This window comes from Crocodylus porosus, unplaced genomic scaffold (assembly GCF_001723895.1).
Source record: "Crocodylus porosus isolate Cpor-Errol unplaced genomic scaffold, CroPor_comp1, whole genome shotgun sequence".
NCBI classification, from domain to species: Eukaryota; Metazoa; Chordata; order Crocodylia; family Crocodylidae; genus Crocodylus; species Crocodylus porosus.
Genome location: NW_017728931.1, coordinates 9,862,733 through 9,881,717, shown reverse-complemented (window position 1 = coordinate 9,881,717; position 18,985 = coordinate 9,862,733). Strand labels below are relative to the sequence as shown.

At 42.9% G+C, this 18,985-nt stretch overlaps 1 protein-coding gene across 7 annotated transcripts in view; it reads left to right on the top strand.

Moving 5' to 3' along the window:
• TSPAN11 (tetraspanin 11) overlaps positions 1–18,985 on the top strand; it is a 199,937-nt gene that overhangs the window by 127,436 nt on the left and 53,516 nt on the right. For all 7 annotated transcript variants that reach the window (XM_019544191.1, XM_019544189.1, XM_019544190.1 and 4 more), the window contains 3 exons: positions 9,078–9,152; positions 11,683–11,787; positions 12,269–12,427. In XM_019544191.1, coding sequence (XP_019399736.1) covers positions 9,078–9,152; positions 11,683–11,787; positions 12,269–12,427 — 339 coding nt within the window. The remainder of the gene's footprint in view (positions 1–9,077; positions 9,153–11,682; positions 11,788–12,268; positions 12,428–18,985) is intronic.

Below are 18,985 nucleotides of genomic sequence, written 5' to 3'. Positions count from 1 at the left end.
TTAGGTTAATTGATCTTAATTGATTAAAAGACAATGCCCAAAGCCTGCAGAACAGGGAAGCATGCCAGCACAGAGTCTGGGACTGGAGCCAGAGCTATGGGGGAGCCAAAAAGGTAGATGGGAAGAGGAGGGAAAATGGGACTAAAGGAAAGTGTGGGTGTTAAAGAGGGGCTTTGGGGGCGGGGAGCTAGAGGATGGCTCTGGGGCAGCTAGAGAAGTTGTAGAGAGCAGCAGTAGGTGCTAGAAGCTGGAGAGAACTGCAGGACAGCTAATAGGAGCTGGGAAGCTGAAGTGGGGGGGAGATTATAGAAGGTGCAGTGGGTGGAGCCTGAAAACAGAGAGACAGGCAGCAGAAAATCACAGGAAAAGCAGCAAGGACAGCAGGAAAGCAAGGAAAGGCTGAGAGGTGCCAGACAAGGGGAGATACAATTAGGAGGAGATGGGGAAACTAGCAGAGAGGGTGGAAACTGAAGCTGAGAGAGAGAGAATGAGGCTGGAATTTAAGATAGGGAAGGGACTGGGATTCAGTAAAACATGACCCAACTCGGGGTTGCAAATGACAGTGGTTTTATTGAACAGGGGAGATGGTGACACAATGCCAAATTGGTTCCCTTGCAACCACACACACACACGCGTGCACACATACACACACACAATGGCAGCAGGGGTTAAAGAGGCTTGGTGCAGGGGTTGAAGTCCACTGAAGTCCAGGAGGAGAGACAGAGACAGAGAGAGAGAGTCCAAATTGTAGGAGGAGGTATGCAGGTAATATCTACCTATCCCAGGCTGGAAGCTGATCCTTGTCCAGTAGATGTTGTCCAGAGCGGGTTGTTGGCAGGGCCTCTGGGGTAGATAGGTGACATGAAGTTAGTCTGGTCCAGATGGAAATGGTGTTCCCACTGGGTCTGTCTTCACTGCCCCTCTTTATAGGGGCAGACTGTGTGTGACCCTAGTGACAGGAGGCATGCCCAGGCAAGGTCAGCCCCTGGCATACTGAGCATGTGTGCTCTGTGCAGGGACGTGTGGTTTCGGGTGTCCGTAATGGTGGGAGTTGCTGGTTCTGCAGGGTCTTTTGTTTTTCAAATGCTGGTCTTGGCTCTGTTTCTGGGTGAGGTCCGTGGTTTCTGCATGAATCAATGCAAGGTCATGGCCCAGTCATCACAGGCCATTCAGTAGAGGCCTGCTACCATTGTATTTCAGTCATGCCCAATCATTCTCATTCATCGGGGAACCAGTTTACATGGGGGGGTACAATGAATCATATTGTTGCAACATGGGATGCCCAGGAAGAGGACAGAAGATGGAGGCTTGACATATAAAATGGAAACTTGACATGACTTTGGTTTACTTACAAACACAGGTCTAAACCATACAATAGCCATATGAAACAATAAAAATCAATACAAAAACGATAATAATACAATATACAACAGTAAAAATCAATACAAAAATCATAATAATACAGTATAAAACAGTGGATATCCAAAACCAAAAACTTGCTACCAAAATAAAAAAATTTAAAGCTTATCCTAAGTTTGAGCTGACTTATACTTATCTATAGAGAATAGAGAGGGAGAGAAAAAGTCAGAAATGGTTGGAGAAGGGGAGCAAATGCAATAAAAAAAGCAAAAAACAAAACTGGGGGGCTTTGCTACAGCCTCTGCATTTTCAGAGCCAGATTTTAATGACAAGGATTTGTTCATACCATTTCTGAAGTGTTATACTAAATTATTTGAGTAGTCAAATCCAAAGCTGATGGAGAGGAGCTGCGGAAAGAGCTCACCAAGCTGAGTAATTGGGAAAAAATGGCAGATGAAGTTCAGTGTCAACAAGTTCAAGATAATGCACATGAGGAAAAATAATGTCAACTGTAAATACATGGTGCTGGGTTCTGAACTGACTGTAAAGACTCAGGAAAGAGACCTTGTAGTCATTGCAGATAGCCAGTGTGTGGCGGTGGCAGCCACAGTGTGTGAGCTTCCCAGCCCAGCAGAGGGGCGCTGCTGTCCTTGCCCTGACCTGGTCCAGGGAGGCAGCAGCACTCCATCCCCACCCATCCGTATGTACCCCCTAGGACCAAGTTCCTCCAAGGGTACCTGGTTGATATCTCTTGAGCTAGAAGGAGGGGCTGGGTTGGGCCCCATCATGGCATGGGCCTGGCTTGGCCTCATTGAGCCATGAGGGTGGAGGGAGGGGGCAATGAGCCAGCCCCTTCCTGTTGTGCAGGACTTGGGGTTTGGGAATTTGGTGGCAGGAGAGCTTTGGCAATAAATACAACCATCCTGCCCTGCTCAGCATAAATACACCAGGGGACAGTGTCTGTATTTATTGCCAATGCTTCCCTGCCGTCAAAGTTCCTAATCAATAGGAGCCCCATGGGATACCTGTGGCTCCATGGGCTTGACCCATGGGCCTCAGGTTGAGCACCCCTGCAATATATCATACAGTTTTCACAGCCATGCAGCAGGGTAGGAATGACACTCTGGTAGACACTCTGGTAGACAAAAAGTTTGGTTTGGGTTCTGATATCATAATGTTATTATTTCAGAGATGTCCAAAGACAGTGCTGGCAGATTTTATCTAATGTTGACTATCGTTGTCTATGTTTACTTAGCCTATGTTGGTACTCAGGTAGGGGAAATGCTCAACATTCTCCAAGGATTGTGTTTTAATTATAATATGTGGAGGAGCAGCTGGTTGGTTTAGGGTGGGTTGATAAAATATCTTGGCTTTCATTAAGTTGACAGTGAATCAAAGCATTTCATACACTTCATACAGACAATCAAAAGTGACTTGGAGCTCTTCAGTTGAGTGGGTGCACACTACACAGTTGTCAGCATATTGTAGATCAGTGATGGAGCTATTCCTTGTCTTGGATTTGTAATATAACTGATGGAGATTAAAGAGAGTCCCATCCATGTTTACTTCAGATGGAAACCTATCAGCAGTGATATGTGGACTACCTGCAATACAGATAGAAAAAAGTGTTAGTGCAATCACATATTCTTGCTTGACTCCTATTCTAATAATTATGAACGACATGTGTCCCCGGAGGCTGGGGGGCATGGTGACTGCCCGCAGGTGGCGGCAGAGGTGGCAGCAGCAGGGACGTCGTGGGGAGTGAGGAGCTCCCACAGGTGGCCATGGCAGTGTTGGCAGTGGGGTGCAGGGGTGGCGTGTGCTGACCAGCAGTCGGCAACCACCCACAGATGCTGCCAGCAGCGCCACTAGTGAGCAGTGGGATCAGCGACTGCCCACAGATGCCACCAGTGGTGTTGACAACAAGGCAGGGGGCGGGGTGGGAGCAGCAACTACCCGCATGCACCACCAGCAGCATTGGCAATGCTTTGTTAAGGGGATGCACTGCCAATCTCAGGGAGTGGATGTGCACCCTTGTGCACCCGCTACGTGTCACCAATGCTAATAATGAAAGGGTTGGTTGCTTAGGACACTTGCTGTTATGTCATTGTGATAAAGATAAAACCCCAGAAAGGAGCTTACCTGGAGTTAGAGATGCACAGAGCCAGCGCAAGACTGCACCGGGCCAGGAGAGCCATGGCTGCAGAGCCACAGTGGGAGGAGGCACTGTGGCAGAAGAAAAAAAAACCTTAAAGAAACAGCTGAGCTGGGAGGAGCCGGGATCAGCTCCTGTGCCGGTGTGGTCCCACTTTATGGCTGCGTGCCAGTTCCAATTCATCGGCCAGCCCATGGAACTGGGGATAAAAACCCCAACAAGCACAAAGCCCGGGGATTGGAAGTGAGTTCCCCTGCGGGTACTCAGCGTCCCAAGGCTGAATTGTGCTCCACAGACGGCGGATGGTGACATCCCCAAAAGGGGTTTTTGAAGGAGAGTATAAGCCTAGAACAGCAATATTACTTACCCAAAGCAGACTCATGGATTCTGGACATCTTCTAGGCAGACTGGGCTGTCTCGAAGCCTGTGGAGAGAAGGAGAGACAGCTGTCCACATCATGATGACAACGAACCAAAGGAATTGAGACTGACACTGGGAGACCAGGTCACCTGAAGACAGATCAAAGCTAAGTCTGTGCTACTGAGGCGGGCGCCAGGTGAGGCGAACTGACGTTCATACATGGCTTACCATTTTGAGAGGCCAAGACGTGTACCAAGACCATGACCAGACCCAGAAGAGTGGGATACAACATCATTGGTTGGCACCAGGTCGGGTGTAGGGGAGGTGGGTCCCCAAAACGGGAAGACTGAAAGAAGAATTGAAGGAGGGGATCAGACAGGATGGAGTGTACATCTTCCTCCCTACTAAACATATTAATTTCAGCAAAGTCATGGCAGGCAAGAAACACTGAAGAGCCTCCGGAACCTATCTCGATCATTGACTATCTCTCCCACGGACAACGGTAACATCCAACAGAATGGCACACACCAGGCGCATGGTCTCTTACAGTCAAGAAGAAGTCTGATGATATTAACAAATTTTGTCAGGCATCGGAATCTCATGAGGCTCTTCCACAAGGTTTCTCTGTTGATTGAATCAAAGTCTTCAGTCATCTCAATGAAGCCCATGTAAAGATCTCAGTATTCCTTGTAGCATTTCTCCTGCTGCTTTCTGGCAACAAAATTCGTATCTATTGTACCTCTGAGTGGTCTGAAACCTCTCAGGTAGAATTTCCTTATCGAGGAAGGTAAGTCCATTGAGAATGCAGGAAAGGATCTTCCCAGCTATAGATAGCAATGCAATACCATGGCACATGTTTCATCCATTTTATTTCCTTTGTTGTCTGTGATAATGATTTCAGCATCCTTTATGTCACTGAGAATATGTTTGTTTCCAGGTTTTCAGAATGACAACGGGTATTTGGTGAGAGAGCTTTTGTCCACTTTGCTTATAAATTTCAGCTGGTATATCAGGACCACATGCTTTGTTGTTCCTCATTTGCTTAATGGCTCTCAAGGCCTCTTGATAAGTTGGTGGATCTGCAAGTTAACCATTCCACAATACCTCATTAAGGACTTTGATAACATTGTCTTTAATGTGAGAATCTTAGTTCAGGAGCCCTTGAAAGTATTCCTTCCACTCCATATTGATGATGGAGGTGTCTTTAACAAGTGTTGTACCATCCTTGGACCTCAGAGGGATGGCTCCCTGTGTGCTTGGCCCATAAATGCTTTAGTTGTGCTGAAGAAACTGTACATGTCATGACTGTCAGCAAACTTCTGAATCTCTTTCACTTTGTCCTCCCACCACTTGTTATTTTGCTCTTGAATCTTGCTGAAGCTGAGCTTTAATGTAGTGATACATGTCTCACTTGTGTTTAGAGTTGTCATCATTCTGTGAAGCTTTGAAGGATCTCCTTTTTCTGTCATTCTTGACCCTGTCCTGATGTTTCTTTGTGACAAGGACTAGAGATTCTTCACATGCCTCATGGACACCTTTCTTGAGGCTCTCAGTGATCAGTGGGAGGTTGAAGAATTTGTCACTGAGTGTAAAGGACTGAGGCATAGTCAGTCTGGTCTAATGTTTAGACCACTGAGGGAAAGCAGGGTCAGAGGACAGGTGCCATATCACCAAAACTGGAGGGAAATCCAGGGACAGGAGTCCACAACACAGTCCAGGATTGGGAGCCAGGGATTAGATGCCAAGTACTAGTCCAAGGGGTAATTCACAGGGTGAAGTCCAAGAGTAGAGCCAAACTGAAGTCCAGAAATAAGCCAAAACCATGAAAATGAGTGCAGGAGCCAGGAGGCTTTTTACAGCAGACCTGTTGACTGGCCTGCAAACACAGGCTGCTGCTAAATGGATAGGCAGCACTCCCAGAAGCAAATCAAGATGCTTGCTGTTCCTAAACTGGGGCAGTTCATTAGCTGAAAGAGGTACTTGGCCCAGACTGTCCTGCCTATTCAGAGTCCCTGACAGAGCCACTGATGGAGATTATTGCTTTTAGCAAAGTCTTTCAAACACTCAATACTGAATGGCTGCCTTCATAGCTTCTTTTTGTTTACATTATTTTGGGGCTATACAAGTGGTGATGACAGACCATATCCAGTGATGATCCATCCAGCAGTCATCTGCACTTGTCATAGCTCTGGTGATATGAATATTGCAATTGTCCTGGGCATATACTATCATGTAATCAATCAGGTACTAGTGTTTTGGACAAGGGTGTATCCATGATGTCTTCCATTTGTTGCTTTGGCAGAATAAGGAGTTTGTGATAATGAGATCATGTTCCAAAGACATACTGAAAAGAATAATTCGGTTGTACTTCTGTCACTGTCCTGTAAGGAGTTTCTTCTTATCTCCTCTCTATTGGAAGGGAGCTTTTCGTGTAGTTCAAGCAAAACAGATGCATGCGGAAGATCCTAGGTTCCCAGGTTTCTGCTGATCCAGAGAGATGAAAGTCAGCCTTGCTAAGCCAGGACAATTCAACATAGAGAGAATTGGTTTCTGTTCTTCCTTGAGATTGGTTTATTTGGTTCCATTGCAACTGTTTTTAAGCTCAGCAAGGTTTATTCATGGATCATCGTAAAGGCATCCTTTTGTTTACTGAGTCTCTGTTACTATTGATAGTCAAGAAGGAAAGGACTCAGCTTGACACTCTGAGTTGACTCTCAGCTTGACTCTGATGTTGCCCCAATCCTGCAAACACTTATGCACATGCCTAATTTTATGCTCATGAAGAGTCTCTGACCTCTCCAGAATAACCTAGGTGCTGGTGCATGAGTGTTTTCTGTGCTGGTGGCTAGGAAAAATGCCTTTTTATTTAGAACCTGGATATAGTTGACCTAGTACCAGTGAGGGGTTTGTCTATAGTATGGTGAGAGCATATTCAGACTAGGATGTCTTCTATGCATGCTCCCGGCCAATCCAGAGTATTTCCCTATATCAGCCTGTATCTGAGCTTGGAGGATAGGTGGGTGGACTGTGCTTGAAGACAGCCCAACTGGCACACGTGACAGTGTAGACAAGAAAATAGATATGAAGCTGCGTAATGCCATTCTTGTTGCATCATCTTACAGGGTAGAACAGCAAGTTAAGTGCAGAAGCATGAAGTTTGAAAATGTACATTGAGGCAAGAAGACCTCAGGCAATTTTACAGCAGAAAATAAAGGGAAAAGCAAGACAGCCAGCATGGTATTTGCCAGCATGGTATTTGCGAAGGAAAACCATGTCTCATTAACCTTGTAGGATTCTTTGATTTTGCTGTGAACATAGAAGTGGCTGACACAATTTATTCAGGATCCTGAAAGGCCATGGTCAAGGTCCCACTCTAGAGGCTACTAAAGAAGCTAATAGTCATTAGGGAAGTGTGTAGATCAGAAGAATGCCCTGGACTCAAAAAGCAAAAGAGTAGGGTTATTCTGTTTTCATCACAGGGAAAGGTTACAGCTTGGTGCCTCTGTATATGGGTCCTCTACAATTTAACATATATATAATGATCAGGAAGCGGGAGGAGTGAGGCAGCAAAATTTGCAGACGGCACAAAGCTGTTTAGATTAGTCAGGACTAGAAAGAACTGCGAGGAACAGAGACCGAAACAAGATAAATGAACGGACAACATGATGGCAAATGAAATTCAGCATCAGTAGTTCAAAGTAATGCATATTGGAGGGAAACAGACAAAACATTTTGATGCGTCCAAAGATTTCTAAATAAACTTTATCAGTATGGGGATTGTAGGGACCCATGCAGCACAATGAAAACATTTGGCCAATGAAGAGCTATGATTAAAAAAAAGGTTGTCGGGATGCATAAGGAATGGCATGTTAAATAATGTGAAGAACATTAGGATGTAGTTATATAAATCAGGGCTCAGCAGCCTATGGCCTGTAGGCTGGGCTAGGGATGAGTGCTTACAGTGCAGGTAGCTGGCTGCTTTATGAAGGGAGGAGGGCAAAAGGTTGTTGACTCCAGATATATATCAGTAGTGCAGCTTCATCTTGAGATTGGTGAGTAGGACTGGTCACCCAATCTCAAAACAGGACACTACAGAACTAGGAAAGCTTTAGACAAGAACACCAAGAAGGACCTAGGGCCTGGTAAAACTGTCTGATGATGAGAGATTGTGACTTTGTCTCAGGAGGCAGAAGAAGGGCTACAATAGATGTATGTGCAAAAACAAAAGGTCTAGAGCAGGTAGACAGGGGAATTTGGTTCTCCCTGGGTACATTTACATGTGACATTAATTTGAACCAATAAATTCCAGAGAAGTCTGAGCCAGAGTAAACTACTTCTGGGCACAGTTTCTACACATGCGCTCAGAACAGCAACAATTTCAGCTGGGGTGGAGCAATTTACACTACCTGGGAGGTCAGCTCCAGGTGGTGGCATCAGGCAGTGGAGGGGCTGGCTGGGGCACAAGGGTGGTAAAAGTGCAGAGCTGTGTGGCTGGGCACCAGGCAGGAGTCTGGCCTTCTGCTGGCTGGGCTGATCAGGTGCAATTTACACCTCTGGTCAGCATCTATGCATGCATTTAATTACAGTTAATTACCCTGCCATAAAGAAGTCCCATAGTACTGTCCCTGACAACTAATTAGTCTACTCCACAGTTAAGTGCACATGTAGATGTGGCCCCTGTTTCTTAATGCAAGGATAAGGTGACCTTGAACAAATGTAAAAGGGGAGGAATTCCAAGCTGATAAAAAAGGAATAGTTTTTCCCATTCTTATGTAGAGCATGAATCTCTCTCAGATCTCTTAAGATCTTAAAGGTGGTCAAATATTTAAGTGAATGTTGAGAACTACCAGTGTTACTATAATTAATTAGAACAAATGTTGTGGGAGAGAGATTTAAGGGGATTAAGCTGGTTTCTAACTAACAAATGTCAATCAGGATGGGACCTAGTGTGGAGGGACTCATTTGCCTCACTTCAGGGTTTTTACACCTTCCTTTGGAACAACTGGTACAGGCCAGTCTGAAAGACAACTCTGGTGTGGGTGGACTTTGGGTGTGTTCCAGTCTGGCAAGTATCTTCTCTGAAGAGGTCCTAAGTTCTGGGCATAATGAGAACATGATATTTTCTTTTTCTTTGGGGAAAATGCATTGTGGAGTTTTATCTAATCAGGTGTATCTTGGGTTTTTCTTCACCTCTCCTTTTCAGTATTTCTGCCTGCTCCTCTTGATCTTCCTCATTGAGCTGGTTGCTGGAGTTCTGGCCTATATTTACTATCAAAGGGTAAGTTGCAAGGTTTGGGTTATTTTTAATTTTTATTATTTACTATTTATAGAAAAGCAACAATTAAACATGAGATGGTGACATGGCATCAGAAAGTCGCTAGTTTATGAGACAGATCCCAAATCACTGAGAATGTTAGTACCCTAAATATTTGCTTAAAATAGTTGTACAAAGAACAGACTATAATAGTAATAAAGCTATCTAACTAAATAAATCATATTAAAACTTTAGATCACAAAACATGTTGCAGTGCTCAGGATTGGAAGTCTATGCCCTTTCCAGTTTAGCTGCCTTCATAGCCAGGCCGAGCCTTTCCCACCGGAAAAGAAAGGAGCAGCAGCAATAATTCATCTATGCAGGTTCTACAGCCAATCAGTCTGCACAGAGCACTGCCTGGCTAGCTGTTGTATCCCCCATGCACCCCTCCCCTTCATGTGGCTCTGCATAGACAGGTTTACAGAGCTTAGCATACAGGACTTCAGAGTTCTCTTTCAGGCATATGAAGGTGGTGAAGAGGTTATAACTCAATGGACCTCTACAATTACAATGTAAATAGGCAAATAAATACTTCAGAGCATTGTTCCATCTAATTCTGAATCTTGCCTGTAAACAGGCTGCATCTCTCAAATATGCAAAATTGTAATACAGGATATAGGAAACCTCTTGCATTTTTTTCATCAATACAAAGGAAGGTTCTCTCCTGCCTCAAAGCCCTGTACTGATTGAAGAAAAATGCACCTTGCTACATCTATAGCTGTACAGTTAAATCCCCATTTCCACTACCAGTCCCAGAAAACACGTGTAAAAGAATTCACAAATCTCAGCTGTAGTTCAGACTCCTCTCTCCATCCACCCAGTGCTGAGCAGGGTATTTTCTCCAAGCCCTTTTGGGCTGCATGACCCTGAGCATGTGATTGGGAATCCTATAGCTTCAGGAAGTATTTGTGAAGCCTGAGAAAGGGGAGCTCATTTCCATGGTTCCATCCTGCCTGCATTTCCCATGCAGGTTACTCTGGAGTGATGTATGGGGTGAGGCATTCTTACCATCTGTGCCAAGGCTTCTTTCATATGTATAGGTGTAATATCAAGACAGAAGGCTAACATCCATGTTCTGAACCAGAAAATCCTTGTAAGAAAGTTAGAATTCCAGACCACAATCCTGGAGTAGCTCTGAAATCATTGCTGCCATGCTGGTACATTAGAAGAGAAGCCGCATTAGAATGGAGCCCATGTTATATGAGGTTGGTTCCCAAGCTCTGAGGTGCTGCTCTCCCTCCTACCAGCTGGTGTATTTGAGCAATAAAACAACTCTACTGATGAATTAGAATTGGGTTTAATTTTGCAGAATTATACCATGCTACATTTGCTGACTGTAATTGCAAATGCCTTTCCAAAAAACGTTGTTTGCATACCAGAAGTACTCCCACGTTAGCCATAAAGAGGATATCATATTCTGGTCAGCGTTGAACATGTTTTACAATGGTGAAGGTGTTCTTATTCTGCTTTGTAGTTGGGTGCATTTGCTTTCCATGCTGGAAATCCATCCTTGTACCCTGTGCATTTTGTCTGAAATCTTGGGACCTGTTCTGGCCTCACTTATGCTTGTGTCCTTTCATAGACTTCTAAGCAATTGCCTCTAATTGGCCAGGATTTTTGAGACCAGATGCAGGCCTTTTTTCTTTCTCAAGCACTACTTCCATCTTTATTCACTCTAATCAAATCAGAGATAAGGAGGAAGTTTACATTTGATTTTGAATAAACAAATCAGAAGTCCTTTCTAAAGTTCTGATGCAAGCTAACAAGTTAAACAAACACAAAACAAAATAGAGAGGGAGGTAGTTAGCCATGTTAGTCTGAAGTCAGGCAGAAGCCCAGACAGATTGGCACCTTAGGGTGTTTTTACACGTGCTCCAGGTTGGGGAGGCAAGTCCCTTAATTAGAACAGCTCTTGGGAGCCACTCTAACTACAGCTCCCACAGCATCTCGTGTATTCAGTATCATTCAACAAGTTTTAGTTACACGCATCAGAGTGGGCATCAGGCCTGTGTATAGGTGCCCTTAGAGACAAACTCGTTCAGAGAGGCATAAACTTTTGTTTGTCAGACATTGTGAAAGGTAAGATATGGAATGATAAGTTGGGGAAAGAAAGGTTACTGAGGAGTTAGTGAGAAAGAGGATGTTATATTAAAAAAACTATGGTTTCTGGCTGCTTAATGACCTTGAGCTATTTACACTTCCTTACAATGTCAGGTAATTTGTACCTTTGAGTTTCCTGTTTGTTTGGCATTTATCTCATTATAAGCATATTTAAAGAAAAAACTGTTTTGGATGGAATATCTCAGGTCTAATTCCAGTTTCACACTGGTTTCACAGCACCATAAATTTGCTGATTCCAGAGGTCCTCTGATTTCTCCTGTTATAAATGAATCCTGAATCATGCCATCCACCAGCTAACATTTGAAGTAATAATATTTGTTTATGTATTTTCCTTGTCCTATATTCATAGCACTTTTTCTGCTTGGGCCTACAGCTAGGTGAGGAGTTGAAACAGCACCTGACCCAGACCCTGACTGCAAATTATGCTTTGCCTGGGAAAGCGCACATCACACATTCCATCGATCGCCTACAGCAAGATGTAAGAGAAACTTCTGTCACTCGCATGGCTGTGTCTGCCTGTGTGACCCAACTCATGTTTCATTTAATATTGCCAGGGGCTGGAAATCTCATGAGAGTGGCTTGATCCTGCCGAATTTCCAAACCAAAGAAGTTCAATCAAGTCTCTGAAAGTATTGATGATTCAAAGAGTATGTGAATTTCTGAGCAACTTCAGATAATTTCTGTTGCTATTCTTCAGTTGGGGACCCAAAAACAGTCACTTTGAATCAGGACCTCCTTCTCTAAACATGGCTGCAATGGCTCTTGCCACACACAACCCACTTCTGATCTCATTCATGTGAGGTATATGAGTGGTGACCTAGAGGCAATGGATTTGATCATCATATTACTAGTATAAGATCAGAACAGGTATCTGATCGATTATGTGCCCCTGGAAAGTGGTAACCAAGATGGCAATCCTGTCCCATATATGGAACATCAGCCTTTCATTTCCTTTGCAGTTCCAATGCTGTGGGAGCAATAGCTCTACTGATTGGCAGCAAAGTGCCTATATCCTCTCCTCAGAGTCCGGGGTTCGTGTGGTACCAGACAGCTGCTGCAAAACAGTGACCTTTGAGTGCGGGAGGAGGGATCACCCATCTAACATCTACAAGGCAGAGGTAAAATGCCATTTTAGAACGGGGGAAAGGTTTGTCATGGTTGTCAAACAAAGCATACATCATGTTTACTTGCAAGAAAAATTGAAGGATACATCCAGAAAAAAGTGATGGAAGCTTCACTGATAATGTTTCTGAAGATTTTATCTTGAGGTTTGCTAAGTGTGTTGCAAACAACAGTTAAATAATGGAGTCTCAGGCATCCTTAAATAAAAGTTATTATTAAAAAAACAATACATCTGGGTTTTAAATTGGCTAGTGTTTTTAACTGACAACAGTGTGCAGTACTACCTGTCACACCATTTACAGGGTGTACATATGTAATAAAAGCAAGAGTCTTGCAAATCTTGCACTGCCCACATAGTGAAACAAACATGTTTTTCTTATCAGAGATAATGAAATGCATATATTACCATGACAAGCCAGCTCCATCAATCATTTTTTGTCTTCTCCAAGGGTGCGTGTACATTGTAGTCAGGAAGTGTGACTGCAGCTTTACCATAGATAGTGCAGAAAACCATGCAACAAAGAAAACCATGGCCTGAGTTTCACCATAGCTGCGCAAGCCTTCAAGGGCCCCAGATAATTACTCTGGCCTCTGAAGTCATCATATGCACCATGTTACTAACTGAGTTATCCAGGCTAACGTTAGCTAGGGTATGTCTACCCATGGCTGTAATCAGCTGATAGACATGTAGGTTTATGTTTGCTGTTTTGATTTTGAAATTTTAATATTTCATTTCAAGGATGCTGCTAAAAGGGGAATTTCTGTATAACATAGGTCTACAGCCTTTGGCCGAAGTAATACCCCAACTTGATGTAAAGAGCATAGCCCAACATGGAGACACTTGGAATTAATGGTCACTTTCGGAAATTTTGGACACAGTAGCTGGTGTTGGTCTTACTGAATCAGTGTCTACTTGATCCAGTTGCTATCAATGGAGGCAGAACTTGGTACCTGGATACAGCAAAATTGTGTTACTGATAGTCAGTTTTCTCCTCTTGTTGGGACATAGGTTTCCAGGCAATACATACAACACATGGGGAGTTTTGGAAAGGGGAAAATCTTATTTACTCAAATACTAGATGATGTTTTTTTCCCAATCAGCAGGGGAGAAGATCCCCTTGTCTTATATTTCCATAAAAGGAGACCTCATTAAATACATAGTCTAGTATTCAATTTCTGCCAAAAGCAGCATGTGCTTAGTAATGGAAACCATCTATGAAGCTGATTAAATAACACCAACATGTTCCATGTCAGGCAAGAATACTGAGAGGAACCTACCACAAAGATAGGTTAAAGCAACCTGTCTAAATAAGATATATGGTAGTACACATTGTGTTCAGTCCCCCTCAGCACCAACTCTTTTTAAATTCACGGGGGGTCACTACACTGAATACATTTTAATTTCGTCTTCACTTCCAGAACTGAGCTGTACCTTTCTTTCCCTTTTCCTATGATTCTTGTTTTTTTCCATCCTTAAATGTCTGGCAAATGTCACCAAACAGGGACCCAAACAGTTCAGCCAGAATGCCTCTGTCAATCCTCTCTCAGCCTGTTACATATGATTAGTATAAATGAACTCAAAGACATTGTGGTGAATTTTGCTCCAACGTTGTAGAAGTAAATCTGCAGAATAAATCTGGCCGCTTTCAGGACAATCTAGTCTGCTGAACTATTAAAATAAGGAGGTGCTAAAATTGGGTTTTGTAAATGGCATCTATTACAAACTTAACTGTGGAAAAGCCACTTCTTGCCCATGGTAAGTGTGATTATACCAAGGAACTGTAAAGAATACTGGACACTTGCTAGTCAAAGGACTATGGTATTTTCTGGTGCAGAAGATTTCCCCCCCCTTCCCTCCAGAAGGATAAAACTGGGTTTTCAGATCACCTCCCACCTGCCTCCCTTGCTTTCCTCAGCAGCGACATGGGTCCTGGGCATTCTTCCCTACCTGATCATGTAGATGCTCACTGGCATCCTCTGGACTTGTCTTCCAAGGTACAAGGGCAGAGAGAAAAAGGGAGATTCTTTTTCCCCACAGCATCAGTGTATAAAACCCATCTTACTTTAAGAGCTTCTTTCAGGAAGGGGAAGCAGGGAATCATGTTTTATATGTCATGTTTTATATCATGTGTAACTACATTATAGCTGGTTTCTATCCCGCTTTAAATTGAATGTGTGGCAGGGCCCTTGCTGTAGTTGCTGGGAAAGGAGAGAGTGCTAGAATTCCTACCGCCAGACAACAGAACGTAGTCCAGGTTTTCTTCAGCTGCTAGCTGATAAATATCTATGGAAGTTGGACCTGTATCTGCAAACTTTCTCCATCGTCCAAATGTCCTCACTGCTGAATTGGGGCTACTGAGTTTGGGTCCCAGTGCCACGATCCCTTTCTTCTGATGTCTTTTCTGCTTCTGCTGCTGCTTGCAGTTTTGACAGGCAGCAGCATGGCAAAATGGCATAATTTTTCATTAGTTCTTCCCAGCAAAATTCTGAATAGCAGCTAGAAAACTGCTTGTTCCTGAATCCTGTTGCTCTCACTCTGTTTTCAGTATACCTAGAGAAACTGCAGTACCTTGGGTCAAAAGTTGCTTGCAAACCAGAAGGGCTTTTAAACATCTTTTCTTAAGGATGAGTCAAATGCAACCATAGCTCAAGGACCCTAAGTCTCTTCCTTACATGCCAAAGACAGCTTCTTATCCACAACACTGAGAGGATTTACAAGCCATGACTATACTTATTTGAACAATAAGGAATTTGAAATATTGGCAACGTCAGACTTGACCAACGCAGCACTCAGTGCATCAGTCAGAGTCAGGAGTGGAACCCAGGGGCCAGTATCCACAGACATGAGTGCCTGAGGTTGAACTCAAAAAAATCTATAATTAGTCACCCAAATAATTTTTACAGTTTAGTCTCCCATTGAAGTAGCAGGATGTGTTGATGCTCTCCACACACAGAGATACTCAGTGTTCCTGAAAAATCAGGCCATTAATAGGTAGGGACCTAACTTTCGGCAAGAAGGCTTGAAATGTCTGGAACAGAGTTCTCACTCCCAGTCCTTTATCCCGCATCCTTCCCAGATAAACAGTCTTGCTTGTCAAATAAACAAATACCAAGCAACCATATGGATTAGGATTCCAAAACTCTTAAAGTAATATTAAAGAATTCTAGCTGCAATTGCAGCTCCTTAGAAGTTCTTGTTTTCTTTCATTTGTTGAACAGATGCTTCAAAGATATGCATACTTTAATCTTTTCTTGAGATCTAAAAATTCAGCTCATCTTAAAACTAGTGCCAATATTTGCAGTTGTTTAATGATAAACATGAGAGAGGCAATGAAGGGACTTGAAAGTATTAAAGTCTAGGCTGCTTTCATTTTTTTTTTTAGTCCCTGCTGTATTTTGCATTGACAGAAGCAAACAGAATTACATAATCATCTCCTAGAATGGAGTTTGCTCTTTCGTTTAACACCAAAAGCACTCTCTGTTTCACACTGCTGCTTTCTCTGGCACAATCTGTCTTACATCCAACAGCAGAAACTAATTTTAAAATCTGCTTCTGCACTCAGAAGCCCTCTAAATGTCTGAAGCCATCCTCCTTTCTAAAACATTCCCTACTTCAGATTTTGCCTACTGTATATAAATATTTTTGTTTATTACAAGTGGCAAAAGAAAATACTGTAGTGGCTTTCCACAAAGTACAATGTCAATTCACAAGTATTCCTTTAAATACACATTCATTTTATACTTCCTTCCAGAACTAATGGATAAGAGACTATTTCTAAATACTGGCAAACGGGATAAAATGAATGTCCTTATTCTGTTGGTTGACAATGACAGATCAGCTCTTTAAAAAGTTTCCATAATATATAGAGTTTTCTATAGAGTGGTGGAGGGGGTTGACCAATTCAAATTCAGTTCTTATTGGTTTATAATTCCCTTCACTTCAGGAGCGATCTTAAGGTAGTCTTGTCAACTTTGATGATGAAGTCAGCTTTATATTTGATATCATAGCAACTATGAGTTTGGCCTGTTGCAGATGCCTTTATATAAGCTCATTACAGTACATAAAAAGAATGTAAACATTTTTAATAAAACAAGAAAAGCACAAGGGAGCCCCCATCTCTGTGCTTGTCTTTTATGTTAGAATTATATAGGGTCCTTTAAGAGTGCATTTTCACTTTTTTTTCTGCTGCAAACCTTGATGAAGGACTCAGAGAATTATATCAGCCTTTAATAGATAAGGTAAGAAATCTGTATGAACTCTTTGCCCATCAGACATTTTCTCCCAACTGTTTTGAGGTATATGAGTTAAAAGATAAACAAGGCAAAGGACTTTAGCCTGAGTAAAAATCACTTACCTTCGCAAGTGCGTAAGGTTCACATCCTTACTATCTTATGTCAGAAACCAACTTGATCTCCAGACATCCAGTTTTCCAGGATGAGCTCTGATAGCCAAGAGCTTCACTCCTAGTGTAAACAACAAACTGTAGGAAAGCTTTTTTAAGTAAAAAAAATTTCAGTATTTCTTTTTTCTTCAAAGCAGAGATAAAATAGGGATATTTTCCCCCCTTTCCTTACAGGTCACATTTAAAGTGAATGTAATGCTAGAGGTGTCAGGGGACTGTCAATAAAAAACCTTTGTTGCAGTCCCTGGTGTGTGTAAATGAAAGCATCCTTGTCTAACCAGCAGAGTTTGTATATTTGTGCTAAGGAATGAATAACAATAAACTGAGAACCACTGAGAGGTAATAAATATAGGACCTCACTCCCCCCAGCAGGCGAGTTTTAGAGTCATTTTTAACTGCTCATATGTACAGATTGCTCTGTATTCTTGAATGTGTAGCATGGAGCTTTTTGTAAACTGGAGCCTAAGAATAGGTATAGAAAAATACAATTACTTCTTCTATGATGTGGTAAATAGGCAGGGGATTCACTGAAATGTCTGTCTGAACCAAAAAGATTCCGTGAATAAATTAACAAGCAAGTATATATCTCATGACCTAAAAAAAGGAAACTGTTTAATGCAAGTATTCAAGCCTGGCCGGCCTGGAGAGAGTTCAGAGGAGGGCCACCCATTTGGTGAGAGGGCAGCAGGACAGGCCCTATGAGGAGAGACTGAGGGACCTGAACCTGTTCAGCCTCGGCAAGAGGAGGCTGAGGGGGGACCTGGTGGCTGCTTACAAACTCATCAGGGGAGATCATCAGCAAATAGGAAGAGCCCTTTTCTCCCCAGCACCATCTGGGGTGACGAGGAAAAATAGTAATAAGCTGATGGAGAATTGGTTTAGGTTAGAGATCAGAAGGCAATATTTTACAGTTAGGGTGGCTAAAATCTGGAACCAACTTCCTAGGGAAGTGGTCCTCACCCCTACCTTGGGCAAATTCAAAAATAAGTTAGATGATCACCTGTCTGGGGACTTGTGAACCCAGCATTCATTCCTGCCTGTGGCAGGAGTCAGGCTAGATGATCTGTTCAGGTCCCTCCTGATCCTAGCTACTATGAAACTATGAAAAGTATTATATAATGTGATAATGAGATTTGGCTTTACTTACCAACTCTACCATTAGCCTACAGGATGAGTTAGGGCAGACCACTTTAATTCACCCTGTCTCAGTCTTCCTATCTGTGAAATGGGGATAATGATACTGACCTTTGTAAAAAGTTCTGAGACCTACTAAAGGAAAGAATAGTATGAGAGAGGTACAGTAGAACATAGATCTTTCATATTCAGGTGGTTCACATCCTAATCAGTTAATAATGGGTAGCCTAATTAAGAGTGACCTGCTCAGCTGCTTGTTGTGGCTTTTGCTCCAAAGAGTGCTGCTTCTCTGATCAGGAGGATCCCATGCAGCCAATCGGAAAAGCAGCACCTTAAAAACTTCAGCAAACAGCTGGGGCACCTCAGCAGTTCCAGAAAGCTGTTTCCACTGCCATATCTATCCCTTGTTAATTTACAAAACCTCATCTTTTAGAGAGCGAGGGACCTAATGCTGCATAGTTTCCATGTTCTATGTTACTGTTATAAATCATTATTATTTATTTACTATTAGGCTCTTAACAACACTGACGTTATAATGTACCCAAGGCCTTTTCATAGAATAACAAAAATGGAATTAAAAAACATGGGGGACTGGATTGTGCAAAGGACTTGAAAACAGATTATAAACATTTGTAGCTGTATGGGCAGGCCTGGGTCCTGAGCAGATTGACAGTAACTGGCAGAGGCTGCTGAAGTTATTGAGAAACTTAAAACAATTAGAATTATTGAGAAGAATATGATGGAATATTTGTTTATTTTCACACTTTGTGCCCATTTCTAAAGCTACTTGAGAACTTTTCAACAAAAGGCCAAAACCATTGCCAGGACAGTTTTTTTGCACTCATGGACTAACCCCGTGCACTGACCCTGTGCTGGATCTGGCCTGAGACCAAACCCACCTGCAGCATCCAACCTGTGAACTAACCCACCCCACTTCTGCAGCCTGTGGGGATGGAGGGTTGAGCACCATTGCTCTAGGCCAGTGTTTTTTAATCTTTTTAGACTCAAGGCACCTCA